This window comes from Macaca fascicularis, chromosome 9 (assembly GCF_037993035.2).
Source record: "Macaca fascicularis isolate 582-1 chromosome 9, T2T-MFA8v1.1".
Lineage (NCBI taxonomy): Eukaryota > Metazoa > Chordata > Mammalia > Primates > Cercopithecidae > Macaca > Macaca fascicularis.
The window spans coordinates 27,701,038-27,714,849 of NC_088383.1; the positions used below are offsets into that span (position 1 = coordinate 27,701,038).

Here is a 13,812-nt window from a genome sequence, read left to right on the forward strand (position 1 = left end):
GTAGGTATTTTCGAATGAAAATCGTATAAAAATTATTTTTGTGTTAAAATATATTCATGGGAGACTTGAATATGCTTAAAAATTTTGATGTGATATTCCATATTATGAATATACTTGGCAAAGTAAATTAAAGCAATCATCTGTATGGAAGATATAGGAACTTAGAGCTTCTTAGGAATAAATGCTGTGCACATCAATACATGTTGAGAAAAAAGCCCAAGGTCTTGGATCTCTTACAGTAATTCTACCTGCTGGAGCATAAGGTAATGGAATCACCTGGACTACAAGTAAAGGAACGTGGAGTGTGATCCTGAGCCTGACTAGCTCTATGGCTTGGGGCCTGCTGTTTAACCTTTCCCTAGGTCTCTTCATCTGTAAAATGAGAACCTATACTGGCTTATCACTAAGATTTCTCCCTATTCTCATTCCATGCTAAGAGCTAACACGTAGAGCTTTGTAAGACTATCGTAAATACCATGTGAAGAAACCTGTGTTATCATGGATACCACCACCTTGGCCTTGTAGATTGTGTTCCAAGACTCCTATCTCTCAGGAGCCTGAGGGAAGGGAAAAAGCTGAGAATGAGTAGCGAAGACTTTCTATTCTCACAACGGCTACATATTTTCCAGTGGCCCAGATTTGCTCTCTGTTAATCTTCAAATGCTTTCTACCAGTTTGCACCCTCCATCCTCTCTCATAAGCACAGGGGTCCTGCACAGTTCTCAATCGCTCTTTATCCCAACTAAAACAAATTGGTTAAATTATTGAGTTTTAATGACTCATAGACACACAAACTCATGTTATTAAGGAAGTAGATTTTTATCACTCACTCAGACACACACACACTCACGCACTCATATACCCATGTGGGTAAGAGAGGAAAGACATTTCTTTGGCTTTGTTTATTTTAGAGACAGGGTCTCAGTCTGTTGCCTATGGTTCAGTTCAGTGGTACAACCATAGCTCACTGCAGCCTTGAAAACTCCTGGGCTTAAATGATCCTCTCACCTCAGCCTCCCAAGTACCTGGGACTACAGCCATGCACCACCACACCTGGTTAATTATTTTTTTAAATTTTCTGTAGAGACAGGGTCTCACTTTGTTGCCCAGGTTGGTCTTGAACTCCTGGGCTCAAGCGGTTCTCCCGCCTCAGCCCTCAAAGTGCCAGGATTACAGGTGCGAGCTACCATGCCCAGCCTAATTTGTTTGTTTTGTTTTGTATTTGAGATGGAGTCTAGCTCTCACCATCTCGCCTCACTGCAACCTCTGCCGCCCAGATTCAAGCAATTCTCCTGCCTCAGTCTCCCAAGTAACTGGGAATACAGGCATGCACCACCACGCCTGGCTAATTACTTTTTTAAAAAATTTAATAGATATGGGTTTCCACTATGTTGGCCAGGCTGGTCTCGAACTCCTGACCTCGTGATCCGCCCACCTCGGCTTCCCAAAGTGCTGGGATTACAGGCATGAGCCACCGTGCCCAGCTTTCTTTTTTTTTTTTTTTAAAGGCAAAAACAACACAAGTTGTCTTAAAGTCCCAGTGGTTTCCTGGGATGAAGTAGGGGGAATTAACTACAAAAGGGCAAGAGAGAACTTTCTGGAAATGTTCTCTGTTGAGAGGGTGGTTATTCAAGTATATACTTGGGTCAAACTGTTAAAATGGTTGTGTTTATTTGTACATTATACCTCAATAAAATTTAATTTATATATAACCTGGGTAATCATTGTGTCTTTTTTTTCCTTTACTTTTGAGTTAGTGATTCAGAGAGTAATTTTAAATATGTGAAAAAACAAGCTTAAGTTTAAAGTATTTATCAGCCAGGTTTGGTGGCTCATGCCTGTAATCTCAGCACTTTGGGAGACCTAAGCAGGAGGATCACCTGAAGCCAAGAGTTCGAGACCAGTCTGGGTAACAAAGCGAGACTCTGTTTTTATAAGAATTAAAAATTTAGCTAGGCATCGTGATATGCACCTGTAGTCCCAGCTATCCAGGAGGCTGAGGTATAAACATTTGAATCATTGTTTCATTAGTACTCATGAACTCTGATAATTTAAAGAATAATAAAATTAATTAAAAATTTAAAAAAGTGAACAATGTAATTTAAGAACAATTCAAGAATACGGTATAATTTCTAAATCACAATATTTTGTTTTCCTGATGATTTTGTTTTATGCCAACTGGTCTTAATAATTCTCTAATGAAAATCATTATTCTAAATCATCAATTAAGTTATAATAATGATGGAAACTCAAATATCTAAAGGGAGAAACAGATGCCATCATCTTTCTAGAAATCTATAGAACAAATTGCTATAAGGGATGTAGAGGAAACACATATAATGTATTTATCCAAAATACAATTTGCAGTGAAATGAATGAAGGCACACTACACATAAACTAACCTGTAAAAATAGATTGACTTCTTTTAATTTTTCTACTATTTCCTGTCTTGCTCTTTCTTCAATCTCCTGTTTATACTGTTTGACTTGACCAAGTTCTACCATATTCCTTTCTATATGACTTCTCAGGTTGACCACTTCTTGTTCCAACTTCTTTTTATTCTTCTGCAGTTTTTCACATTTCTTTTGTATTGTTTTCATAGATAACAACTCCTGTTGAAGAACTTGATTCTTTGTATCCAGATGTAGACATTTTGAACCTGCAGTCTCCAGGTCTGCTGTAAGATCATCAATCTGAAAGAAGACAATAATATAGTGTGATAATGAAGGAAGCAGCCTGAGAACAGCCTAACATAAAACCAAGAACAAATTCTGAAATAAATTCAACTGCAATAAAATGTCACCTGAAACACAAAAGATTCTTCAAATGTGAACCCTTAAATTACTCAGAAAATAAACAAAGTCAAAGCCACCAGGAGTCACAAAAATATATTCCTTATTTCCAGCATCTTGGCCACACAACATTTGCACTTGATCTTCAACTTGTATTTTTCTATGATTGTTTCGTGTCTTTCCTCCTTACATGGCTCTAAGGGGTAGCAGAAAGTCTCTTACTGCTTCCCCCATAAACATGCCCTATAATTTCTAAAGAAGTTTCAGGGAACTCCTAGAGTTATTTAGGCCTCATAAAAAAATGGCTCCCAGAATAAGAGTGTAATTAATGAATCCTGTAATATAGATTCTAATGCCATAAGCCTTTTCCTGAGCTGCAAATGTTTTATGCTAATTTGGCTTGCATTCCAAGGGGTAATAATTATTGGTGTTAAGGCCACAGAATAAGGAACCTAGAAATAAATTCATATATTTACAGCCAACTGATTTTAAACAAAGGTGCTAAGAACATACATTGGGGAAAGGACATCCTCTTCAACAAATGGTGCTGGGAAAACCGTATATCCACATGCAGAAGAATGAAACTAGGCCCTTATCGAACACCATATACTAAAATAAACTCAAAATGGATTTCAGACGTAAAAAAGTAAGACCTTGAAACCATAAAACTACTAGAAGAAGAGAGAGGGATAATTGCTTCAGGACACTGGTCTAGGCAAAGATTTTATGGCTATTTTTCAAAAGCATAGCCAAAAAACCAAAAATAGACAAATGAGACAATATTAAACTGAAAAGCTTCTGCACAGCAAAGGAAATAATTACGAGTGAAGAGACAAGCTATAGAATGGAAGAAGCTATTTACAAACTATTCCAGCGTGGGTGCTCGGGGTGCCTGCCCCAACCAAAGTTCCAGCCAACGGCCACCATCAGCAACCAGACACATTAGTGCACAAACCAGAAGATTCCAGTCCCCCTCTATCTAGAAGTTTTAATTCTTCTAGATAGAGTTGCTTATATTTTTCCAGTTTAGTTTTACTAAAATCTTCTTGAGAAATTTTTATTTTGGAGAGTTCTGATTCCAGATCTTTAATTCTGAGTTCCATCTGGAGAAAAAACTTTCTCGATAGCTCTTATGTCTTTCTCCTGGTTATCTGCTTAACACTATTTGCCATAAATAAATTAATCTCAACATTTATTAGATTCTACTTTAAATGAGACTAATTTCTTCTGTGTAAGTTATTATGTTTCTTATTGTCTATTTTTGTAACATACATTTTTTTTCTGCTTATTGCTTCCTAACAAAGTACCCAAAATTTATGGATTAAAACGTTTATTCTGTTCAGGAACCTGTGGTTTGGGAAAATCTCGGCTAGGACAGCTTGTCTCTGTTCCCCTCAGGTTCCCTGGACACAGCTCAAAGCCTGGGGGACTGGAACTCCAAGGCTGCCTTTGGGTCTCGAGCTTCCTCCCAAGATCGGGCTTGGTTCCAAGGGCAAGGAATCTGAGATAGGAAGCCTCTTCTAACCTAATGCCTAAGTCACATGTTGTCACCTTTACCACATTCTATTCATTAGAAATGAGTCACTGAGGTTGGCCCATGTTCTGGTTTATCATGGGATGAATATTTTTTCCTTTTTAGTTGACACATAACATTATATGTATTTATGGCTACAGAGATATTTTAATAGATGTATACAATGTATAAGCGGACTAGTATATCTATCACTTCAAACATTTATCATTTCTTTGTCTTGTGAACATTCAAAATACTTTTTAGCTTTTTGAAAAAACACAATAAATACATTTAACTGTATTTGCCCTGTGGTGCTATAGAACACCAGAACGCATTCCTCCTAGCTAGCTCTAATTTGGTAGCCATCACCCAACACCTCCTCCCTTCCCCACCCCTTTGCCCACCTCTCCTCCCTCCTGCTTTTCCCAGCCTCTAATACTCACAGTTCTACTCTCTACTTCCATGAGCTCAGTTTTCTTTTTAGCACTTGCTTATGAGTGAGAAACTCAGATATTTATCTTCCTTGCCTGACTTATTTCACTTAACATGATGTTACTGACATGATTTCATTCATTTCTTTTATGGCTGAATAGTATTCCATTGTGTATATACACTACATCTTTTTTTTGTTTTGTTTTTTTTGTTTTTTGAGACAGATTTTCACTCTTGTCGCCCAGGCTGGTGTGCAATGGCGCAATCTTGGCTCACTGTAACCTCCGCCTCTTGGGTTCAAGCAATTCTCCTGCTTCAGTCTCCCAAGTAGCTGGGACTACAGGCGTATGCCACTACGCCCAGCTAATTTTTTTGTATTTTTGGTAGAGACGTGGTTTTGCCATTTTGTCAAAGCTTGTCTCGAACTTGTGACTTCAGGTGAGTGGCCCACCTTACTTCCAAAGTGCTGGAATTACAGGTATGAGCCACCGTGCCCAGCCTCCAAATCTTTTCATTTAAAAAAAAAAAAATTTCCATTTTTAGATTGAAAGGGTACACATGCAGGCTTGTTACTACGCTGCAAGATGCCGAGGTTTGGACTTCTATTGATCCTGTCACCCAGATTCTGAACACACTTCTTGGTGCAGATTCTGCATTCTTGGAAACCTCAGTGTCTGTTGTTTTCATCTTTACGTATCTGTATACACCATATTTTTCTTTTCCATTGTCTATGGACATTTAGGTTGATTCCACATCTTAGCTACTGTGATTAGTACTGCAATCAACATGGGAATGCAGATATCCCTCTGATATGCTGATTTCCTTTTTCCTGGATAAATACCTGATAGTAGAATGACTACATCATATGGCAGCTTTATTTTTAGTTTTTTGAAAAAACTCCACATTTTTTATAATGGCTGTACTACTTTACATTCCCACCAACAATGTCTAAGAGTTCCCTGTTCTCTGCAGCCCTGCTAGCATTCGTTATTTTTTGTCTTTTGATAGTAGCGATTCTAACTGGAATAAGATCGTATCACTTGGTGGTTTTGATGTGCACTTCCCTGATGATTAGTGATGTTGAGTATTTTTTCCATATACCTTTTGGCCATTCGTGTGTCTTCTTATGAGAAATGTCTGTTTCAGATTTTTGGCCTACTTTTGAATTAGATTATTTATTCTTTTTGCTGTCGAGTTGAGTTCCTTGTATATTCTGGATATTAGTCCCTTGTCAGATGAATAGTTTATTTTTTTGACTTTTTTAAATAATAGCCTTCCTGGCAAGTATGAGATGGTATCTTGTTGAGGTTTTGATTTGCATTTCTCTAATGATCAATGACGTTGAGCTTTTTATCATGTTTGTTTGGCTGCATGTATGTCTTCTTTTGAGAAGTGTCTATTCATGTCCTTTGCCCACTTTTTAATGGGGTTGTTTTTTCCTTGTAAATTTGTGTACGTTCATTACAGATGCCGGATATAAGACCTCTGTCAGATGCATAGTTTGCAAAAATTTTCTCCCATTCTGTAGGTTGTCTGTTTACTCTGCTGATACTACCTTTGCTCTGTAGAAGCTCTTTAGTTTAATTAGATTCTGTCAATTTTTACTTCTGTTGCAATTGCTTTTGGTGTCTTGGCCATGAAATCTTTGCCTGTTCCTATGTCCAGAGCTAGAAGCCATTATCCTTAGTAAACTAACACAGGAAGAGAAAACCAAATATTGCAAGTTCTCACTACTAAGTGGGAGCTAAATGATTAGAACACATGGATACATGGAGGGGAACAACAGACACTGGGGCCTCCTAGAGGATGGAGGATGAGAGAAGGGAGAGGAATCAGGAAAAATAACTAATGGGCACTAGGCTTAATACCTGGGCGACAAAATAATCTATACAACAAACTCCCGAAACAAAAGTTTAACTATATAACAAACCTGCCCATGTACCCCTGAACTTAAAAAAAAAAAAAAAAGGTTTCTTTATTAGTATCAAGTCCCTAAAGTTAAAAAAAAAAATCTTTATTTCACTGTTCAAAGTATTGAGAAGTCTATATTTCCCAAAATTAAGTGATTTTTTTGGTCCCAAAACTTATTAAAAATTACCTTATGTTTTAGCTTATTAATCTGAATATCCATTTCAAATTGACTAGATTTTAAATCTCCATGAAAACTAAGTTCTCCATTTTCATATTCATTTAACTTCTTTCTTGTCATTTTTAAGAGGTTCTTAAATCTGCAGAAAGGTACAAAATGAGTAACTCAAGTTTTAAAAAGGCAAACATTTAATAATTATTTAAACAGATATGTTTTAGCATATAAGAGACAGAAATGTATAAATCATGATTCTCTCGTTTATTTCAATCTGACATAGTTTGAAAACACTCTAATGAAATTATAATCTTAGGTAAATAATGTGAAGAAAAATTATATGACATATATGGCAGATTAAGAGTTAATACTGTAATCACATCAAGTTTTTGTAAATTATTCCTATCCATTTTAATGTTAATATAAAACATTAACCTGTCATCAAATATTAGCTATAACCCAGAGATCAGCGTCCAAGGTGAAGAGGAAAAACATAGTTAGGCTGAACTCAGTGGTTCATGCCTAAAATCCCAGCACTTTGGGATGCCGTGCCAGGCGGATCACTTGAGCTCAGGAGTTCAAGACCATCCTGGCCAAGATGGTGAAACCTCGTCTCTACTGAAAATACAAAAATTAGCTGTGCTTGGTGTTGCATGTCTACAATCCCAGCTACTCAAGAGGCTGAGCCAGGAGAATTGCTTGAACCCAGGAGGTGGAGGTTGCAGTGAGCTGCGACTGCACCACTGCACTCCAGCCTGGGCAACAGAGAGACTCCCGAAAAAAGAAAAGCAAAGCATATACATACTTATACATAAATGGTTGGAAAAGACATAAAAATACATTTGATATCCACTGACCACAGTTTATAAGAATAAAAGTACAAAAAAAAGAAAGTACAAATAAAAAACATCAAGATCATTCAAAGTAGACAAGAGACAGGAAAGAAAACATCTTGGATGTCTGAGTTAAGGGGAAAAGGAAACAGAGTTTTAGAAGAAAGGAAATGAGCAGAGAGAGCATGTCAGAAGAGATCTAGAAATCTTTACCAGCACAATGCTAACAAAGTAAAAGGGATGCAAAACCATGTCAGAGAAAGACAATGAGAGAAAAATAGTAATTAGAATTGAACAAACGTAAGTACTCAGCAAATAAATAGAAAAGCAGCCTTGTTGAGGCTTCCAAGACAACGGGTAACATTCCATTTTTAAATCTGGATAGTAAAAACACGATTGTTCATTTTACTCTTAAATCATACATAGATTTGTATATGTATGAGGCATATGTGTTTTAAAACAAACAGAAATTTAATAACATGTATACCTCAGGTAAACATGGGAGCTATCCATGCGAAATTTCCATGAGTAAATTTCCATGATATATTTTATAACTACACACACACACAAAAGAGGCAGAAAGAAAGCATAAGCTAAATCAAGATAATTTTTGATGTGATACAGATAGGTTTTCAGATATTAAAAGATCTGAATATCTTTGGACACTACCAAAGAGAGAAAGATTACCAAAGAGAATGAAAATATCTTCAGAAATAAAAGTTCGAAGTAAAAGATGAAGAGAGAAGTTAACATTATATGCCAAAGGCATTGTTACTGTTTTCAAAATCACTGAAGAATAAGTGTAATATTTAGGCATTCAAAAAGTTTCAGATTGTGCTGCAACTTTCTAAAACAATTTTAAAAGAGAATAATTTCATTAAGAAAAAGTAGATATTAAATGCATTTGTATCTAGTTTTGAATAAAGTAAAATTATAGTTAAATCAATTAAATGGTTAAAATGATCTGAAATACTAAAATCTTACCCAGTTATCTCTCTTTCTAATTCAACATTTTTCTTCATTTCCTGATCCAAATTACATTCCAGAGACTGTTTTAATTCCATAAGTTTCTTTAATTGTTCCTTTTCATCTTCAGACTTTGAAACAAAATATTTTCAATTATTTTTAAAACTCTAGAAACACTTTTGTTCTTAAAACTATTATTTCTCATGAGTTCATGAGTAACATATGTTTAGGGAGGTTTATAAAACACAGTTTATAAACTGTTTTGTCAGTTTATAAACCTGATACCAATAAGAACAGATTTCAAAAACGACTTTTCTTAAAACAGCTCATATTTCTTTTCTGGAACTTAAATTACCAAAATTTATTTGTTAAAAATAGAAGTTTTTACACATAAAATACTAAGTGTTAATGAAATTTTTTTAAAAGTTATTTTAGATGTACGTTCTTGTTTCTAAAGTTGCTCTAGAAACATTGTCATCAATAGTTCAAGATATTCCAGTTTTTGTTAAATCAAATCTTACTAAGAAAATTTTTAGGCCGGGCGCGGTGGCTCAAGCCTGTAATCCCAGCACTTTGGGAGGCCGAGACGGGCGGATCACGAGGTCAGGAGATCGAAACCATTCTGGCTAACACGGTAAAACCCCGTCTCTATTAAGAAATACAAAAAACTAGCCGGGCGAGGTGGCGGGCGCCTGTAGTCCCAGCTACTCGGGAGGCTGAGGCCGGAGAATGGCGTGAACCCGGGAGGCGGAGCTTGCAGTGAGCTGAGATCCCGCCACTGCACTCCAGCCTGGGCGACAGAGCCAGACTCCGTCTCAAAAAAAAAAAAAAAAAAAAAAAAGAAAATTTTTAGAAAACCTTCATCTGGTTCCCATTACATTTTTTATATTCACCTGACTTCAAGATGAGTTATCTCTCATTCTTTATAAACATTCTTCCATGAGTTTCAATTTTTCCTTTTCTATTAACCATTTCTCTTTAAATAAAGTTTGTCTTCTCCATAATAAACAAAAACATAACTTTTGCCTAATTCTTGTGGCATTTTTAATCATCCCATTTTTCCACAGGACTTTCCTTTTTGTTTGTTTGTTTGTAATAGGGTCTCACTCTGTCAACCAAGCTGTAGTGCAATGGTGCAATCATAGTTCACTGCAGCCTCGAACTCCAGGGCTCAAGCAATCCTCCCACCTCAGCCTCCTCAGCAGCTAGGAGAACAGGCGTGCACCACCACACTGGCTAATTTATTTTATATTTTTTAGAGACAGAGTCTTGCTATGCTGCCCAGGCTGGTCTCAATTCCTAGTCTGAAGCAATCCTCCTGCCTCAGTCTCCTAAAGCACTGGGATTACAGGTGTCAGCCACAGTGCTCGCCAGACTCTAATATTTTTTAATACATGGTCTCATCTAGAGACCTACTTTTTCATCACTTGTCTTCTTTTATACTAAAATCTAATTTTCAATCTTATAATTCTCATTTTAAAATTCTGAAAATCATCAAGGCCCTATTTTTTAATCTTTAATCTGCTTTGCTTCTCAGTAGCAACTACTAACAGTGACCATACCCTCTCCCAGACTACTCTGACCCCACTTCATTTCTAAATGCAGCCACCCCTCATGCTGAGTTCTGTCCTCTTCCATTTCTCTTCTAAATTCTCTAAGAGCTCCTTAAATCTCAAGGCTTCATCCCAGATTCCCTCATCTAGATTTCCATCCCACACCTCTTTCCTGAGGTCTCTTCCTTCTAGTTCACTTCCATAAACAATTAATATTCTCAACCACACACCCATAAACCATCACTTGGTGCAGATTCCTTTTGTAGATAGCTAATTTTGTACATTTTATGTTGATTCTTACTGGTGTTATTTTGAGTATAGTGTTATTTTCTCATCTTGGGTGGGCACACTCACCCTTAGGATGTCGACCAGCATACTTTGTCTTTGTTTTTCTTTTATAATGCAAAACTTTTCCACAAGGGACAGATTATTGATTGTTTGCCTCTGCTTTCTTTTGAATAATTCCCTTTTCCATAAAGACATGAGATGAGAACCTTCTGGAAAAGTTAGGGGCTATTGATGAGTTGGATGAAAGCTGTCTCTATTAAATTTCTGATTCACAGTGTACACTTCAAAGTGTACTAATAATATGCCATATTCCTTACTCATTTCTATGGGAATCTACAGAAAATCCTGCATTATTTTTGAATACGCTTAGCAGGTTTTGAGTACTTTTACTAAATTTTCCATTTCTGAGACATTGATATATTCATGGACGACACCCATATAAGGGGATGTCCCCCCATACTCTCATTCACAGGAGACTTCATATCAATATATTGCCATGTCACTTGTGTGAAAAGGATGCCAATAAAGTAGGACTAACACATGAAATCTAGAAAAAAAACTTGTCGATGTTTCTTCTGATAGATATATCTGTATACGAGAGTCGCATAAATCTTCCTATTGTGACTTCAAGAAACTCATTAGTAGAAGCATCAACCTCATTGCTCCACTTTAGTATTCACAATGCAACCTTCTGATCTTCATTTCTACACAGGAAAGCATGAATGACCAGAGAATCCTGTTCTGCTTGTTAAACATCAAGCAGAACATCAATAAATACATCATTAAATTGGTACATCAATAAATTGGTATTGTGGATTACACAGCCAACTTTTCTGAGACTAGACTGTTTTGGTTTTTTTAGGTGTTTTTTTTTTTTTTTTTTTGAGACGGAGTCTCGCTCTGTCACCCAGGCTGGAGCGCAATGGTGCAATCTCGGCTCACTGTAACCTCCACCTCCTGGGTTCAAGCAATTCTCCTGCCTCAGCCTCCCGAGTAGCTGGGATTACAGGCACCTGCCACCATGCCTGGCATGAGTAAGGAATATGGCAAATATTTGCATTTACAGTAGAGATAGGGTTTTGCCATGTTGGCCAGGCTGATCTCAAACTCCTAACCTCAGGTGATTCACCCTGTCTCAGCCTCCCAAAGTGCTGGAATTACAAGCATGAGCCACTGCGCCCGGCAGGGACTGTTAAGGTTTTGAAAGATTGATGAACACAGATAAATGGGAAAAAAAGTTTCTGAATCTGCAGTGCTAGGAGCACTGTGTTATTCTGTGACGTCCTGTTGGAGCAGCCATTTCTACTTTTTCACAGGTTTCTCTTTTTTAAAATCCAAAGAGAAAAACACATTACTGTGGGGAAAAAATGCTTGTATAATGACCTAGTATCCATTCTTGATGAGGAATACAAATTTAGATTATAAAAGAAATTCAAATTGTAGATAAAATCATTACTCAAATTTCTTAAAATTTCAAAAGACATTATAAGCATTAGCAGGGACTCACAATTGTACACCAATGTCCATAGCAGCATTATTCACAATAAGCAAAAGACAGAAATAATCCAAATGTCCATCAATGGATGAATGAACAAACAAAATGTACATAAAAAACACTGTTTTTAGGCTATCACAATCTTTTATATTAAAAATCTTACTACCAAATTCATTCATGTTATGAATTCAGCCAACTTCTATAACGTTAAGACTTGTACTACTAGTAGCAAGCAGTATTACCATGAATACAATAAATACTTTCATCAATGAAGATTATCATATTATCTAAAATATTCTTACATACAGATAGTCCCCAACTTACAACAGTCCAACTTATGGTTTTTCGACTATAAGAGCATGTGAAACCACTACAATTTGGATTGACTTACCAGGGGTCAACTTATTAATATATTTTGACTTTACAATGGTGTGAAACCATCACAATTTCAACAAACTTCAAATTTTGAATTTTGGTCTTTTCCCTGGCTAGCAATATGTGGTATATGAGATATTCAATACTTTATTATAAGATAGACTGTGTATTAGATGATTTTGTCAAACTGTAGGCTAATGTACGTGTTCAGAGCAGGTTTAAGGCTAAGCTATCATGTTTGGTAGGTGTATTAAATTTCATCTTATAATATTTTCAACTTATAATGTGTTTATGAGGATGTAACCCCATCTATCAGTTGAGGAACATCTGAAAATTTGAAATTCAAAATGTCCCAAACTCTGAAACTCTTGAGTGTGGACGGGATGCCACAAATGGAAAATTCCATACCTAACCTCATGTGACATATCACAGTGAAAACATGGTCAAAACTTTGTTTCATGCATAACATTATTTTAAAAATATTACATAAAATTAACTTCAGGCTACATATATAAGGTATATATGAAACACAAATGAATTTCATGTTTAGATTTGGGTCCTGTCTCCAAGATATCTCATTATGTACGTACAAATATTCCAAAATAAAAAAAAAATCCAAAATGTGAAATACTTCTAGTCTCAAGTACTTTAAATAAGGGATACTCCACTTCTCTTACTAAAGCAATAAAATTCCTTTTCACTATGACAGAAATTAAGAGGTTGACTTACCAAATTTGCATTTAACAGGTTTTTCTGAAGCTCCTCAATTTTGTCCATTTGCTTTTTGATTGTAACTTTTAACTTGGCATTATCTTTTTCAAGCCTGCAATGTATATTTTAGAATAATTATTCTCACAGATAAATTTTTAAAATACTGTGTAATTTCTTAGCAAATACCTGAAGGCATAATTACATAAATGCTTAAAGATTTCAAAAGTAGGTGATTCGGCAACTATCATTTTTCTAGTTGTGGTTTGTGGATAATGCACAAAATTCTAGGATAATATTTAAAAAGTGCATTTCAAAATTGCTTAATGCTGAAATTTTTCCTTGACTTCACACAGATGTACCTATGATCATAGCTGATATAATTCTCATACTACACTGCTTATTTGCTCTATAAATAACTGCTTATTTGCTCTATAAATAATCATGTTTTTCTGTGTGCTGCTTTAAATTTTACTTTTGCTTGTGATCTTGCATCTTCTCAGCACATCTGACAGCTTCTGTATGTCGATCCTGTGCTTCTTGCAACTAAAACAAAGAATAAAAAAAAAAAAACCACTTTACTAATAATCTAGTAAAATAATCTACTAAATAATAATCTACTAAAATCTGCCCACCACCTCTTTTTGTAACTAAACTGTATTGGAACACAGTCACACTCCTTTAATACGCGTAGTTTATGGCTGCTTTTGTGCTGTGGCTGTAGAGCTGATTTGCTGCAGCAGGTATCCATGGCTCCCAAAGTCTAAAATAATA

The 13,812-nt window shown here is 36.0% G+C and overlaps 1 protein-coding gene across 18 annotated transcripts in view; it reads right to left on the bottom strand.

The window, feature by feature from the left end:
* ANKRD26 (ankyrin repeat domain containing 26) overlaps positions 1 to 13,812 on the bottom strand; it is a 94,296-nt gene that overhangs the window by 10,065 nt on the left and 70,419 nt on the right. For 15 of the 18 annotated variants that reach the window (XM_074001274.1, XM_074001273.1, XM_074001270.1 and 12 more), the window contains 5 exons: positions 13,514 to 13,584; positions 13,060 to 13,153; positions 8,638 to 8,750; positions 6,836 to 6,965; positions 2,403 to 2,693 (listed from right to left, as the gene is read on the bottom strand). In XM_074001274.1, coding sequence (XP_073857375.1) covers positions 2,403 to 2,693; positions 6,836 to 6,965; positions 8,638 to 8,750; positions 13,060 to 13,153; positions 13,514 to 13,584 — 699 coding nt within the window. The remainder of the gene's footprint in view (positions 1 to 2,402; positions 2,694 to 6,835; positions 6,966 to 8,637; positions 8,751 to 13,059; positions 13,154 to 13,513; positions 13,585 to 13,812) is intronic. The other 3 variants (XM_074001269.1, XM_045399728.3, XR_012417544.1) reach the window with 2 other exon arrangements.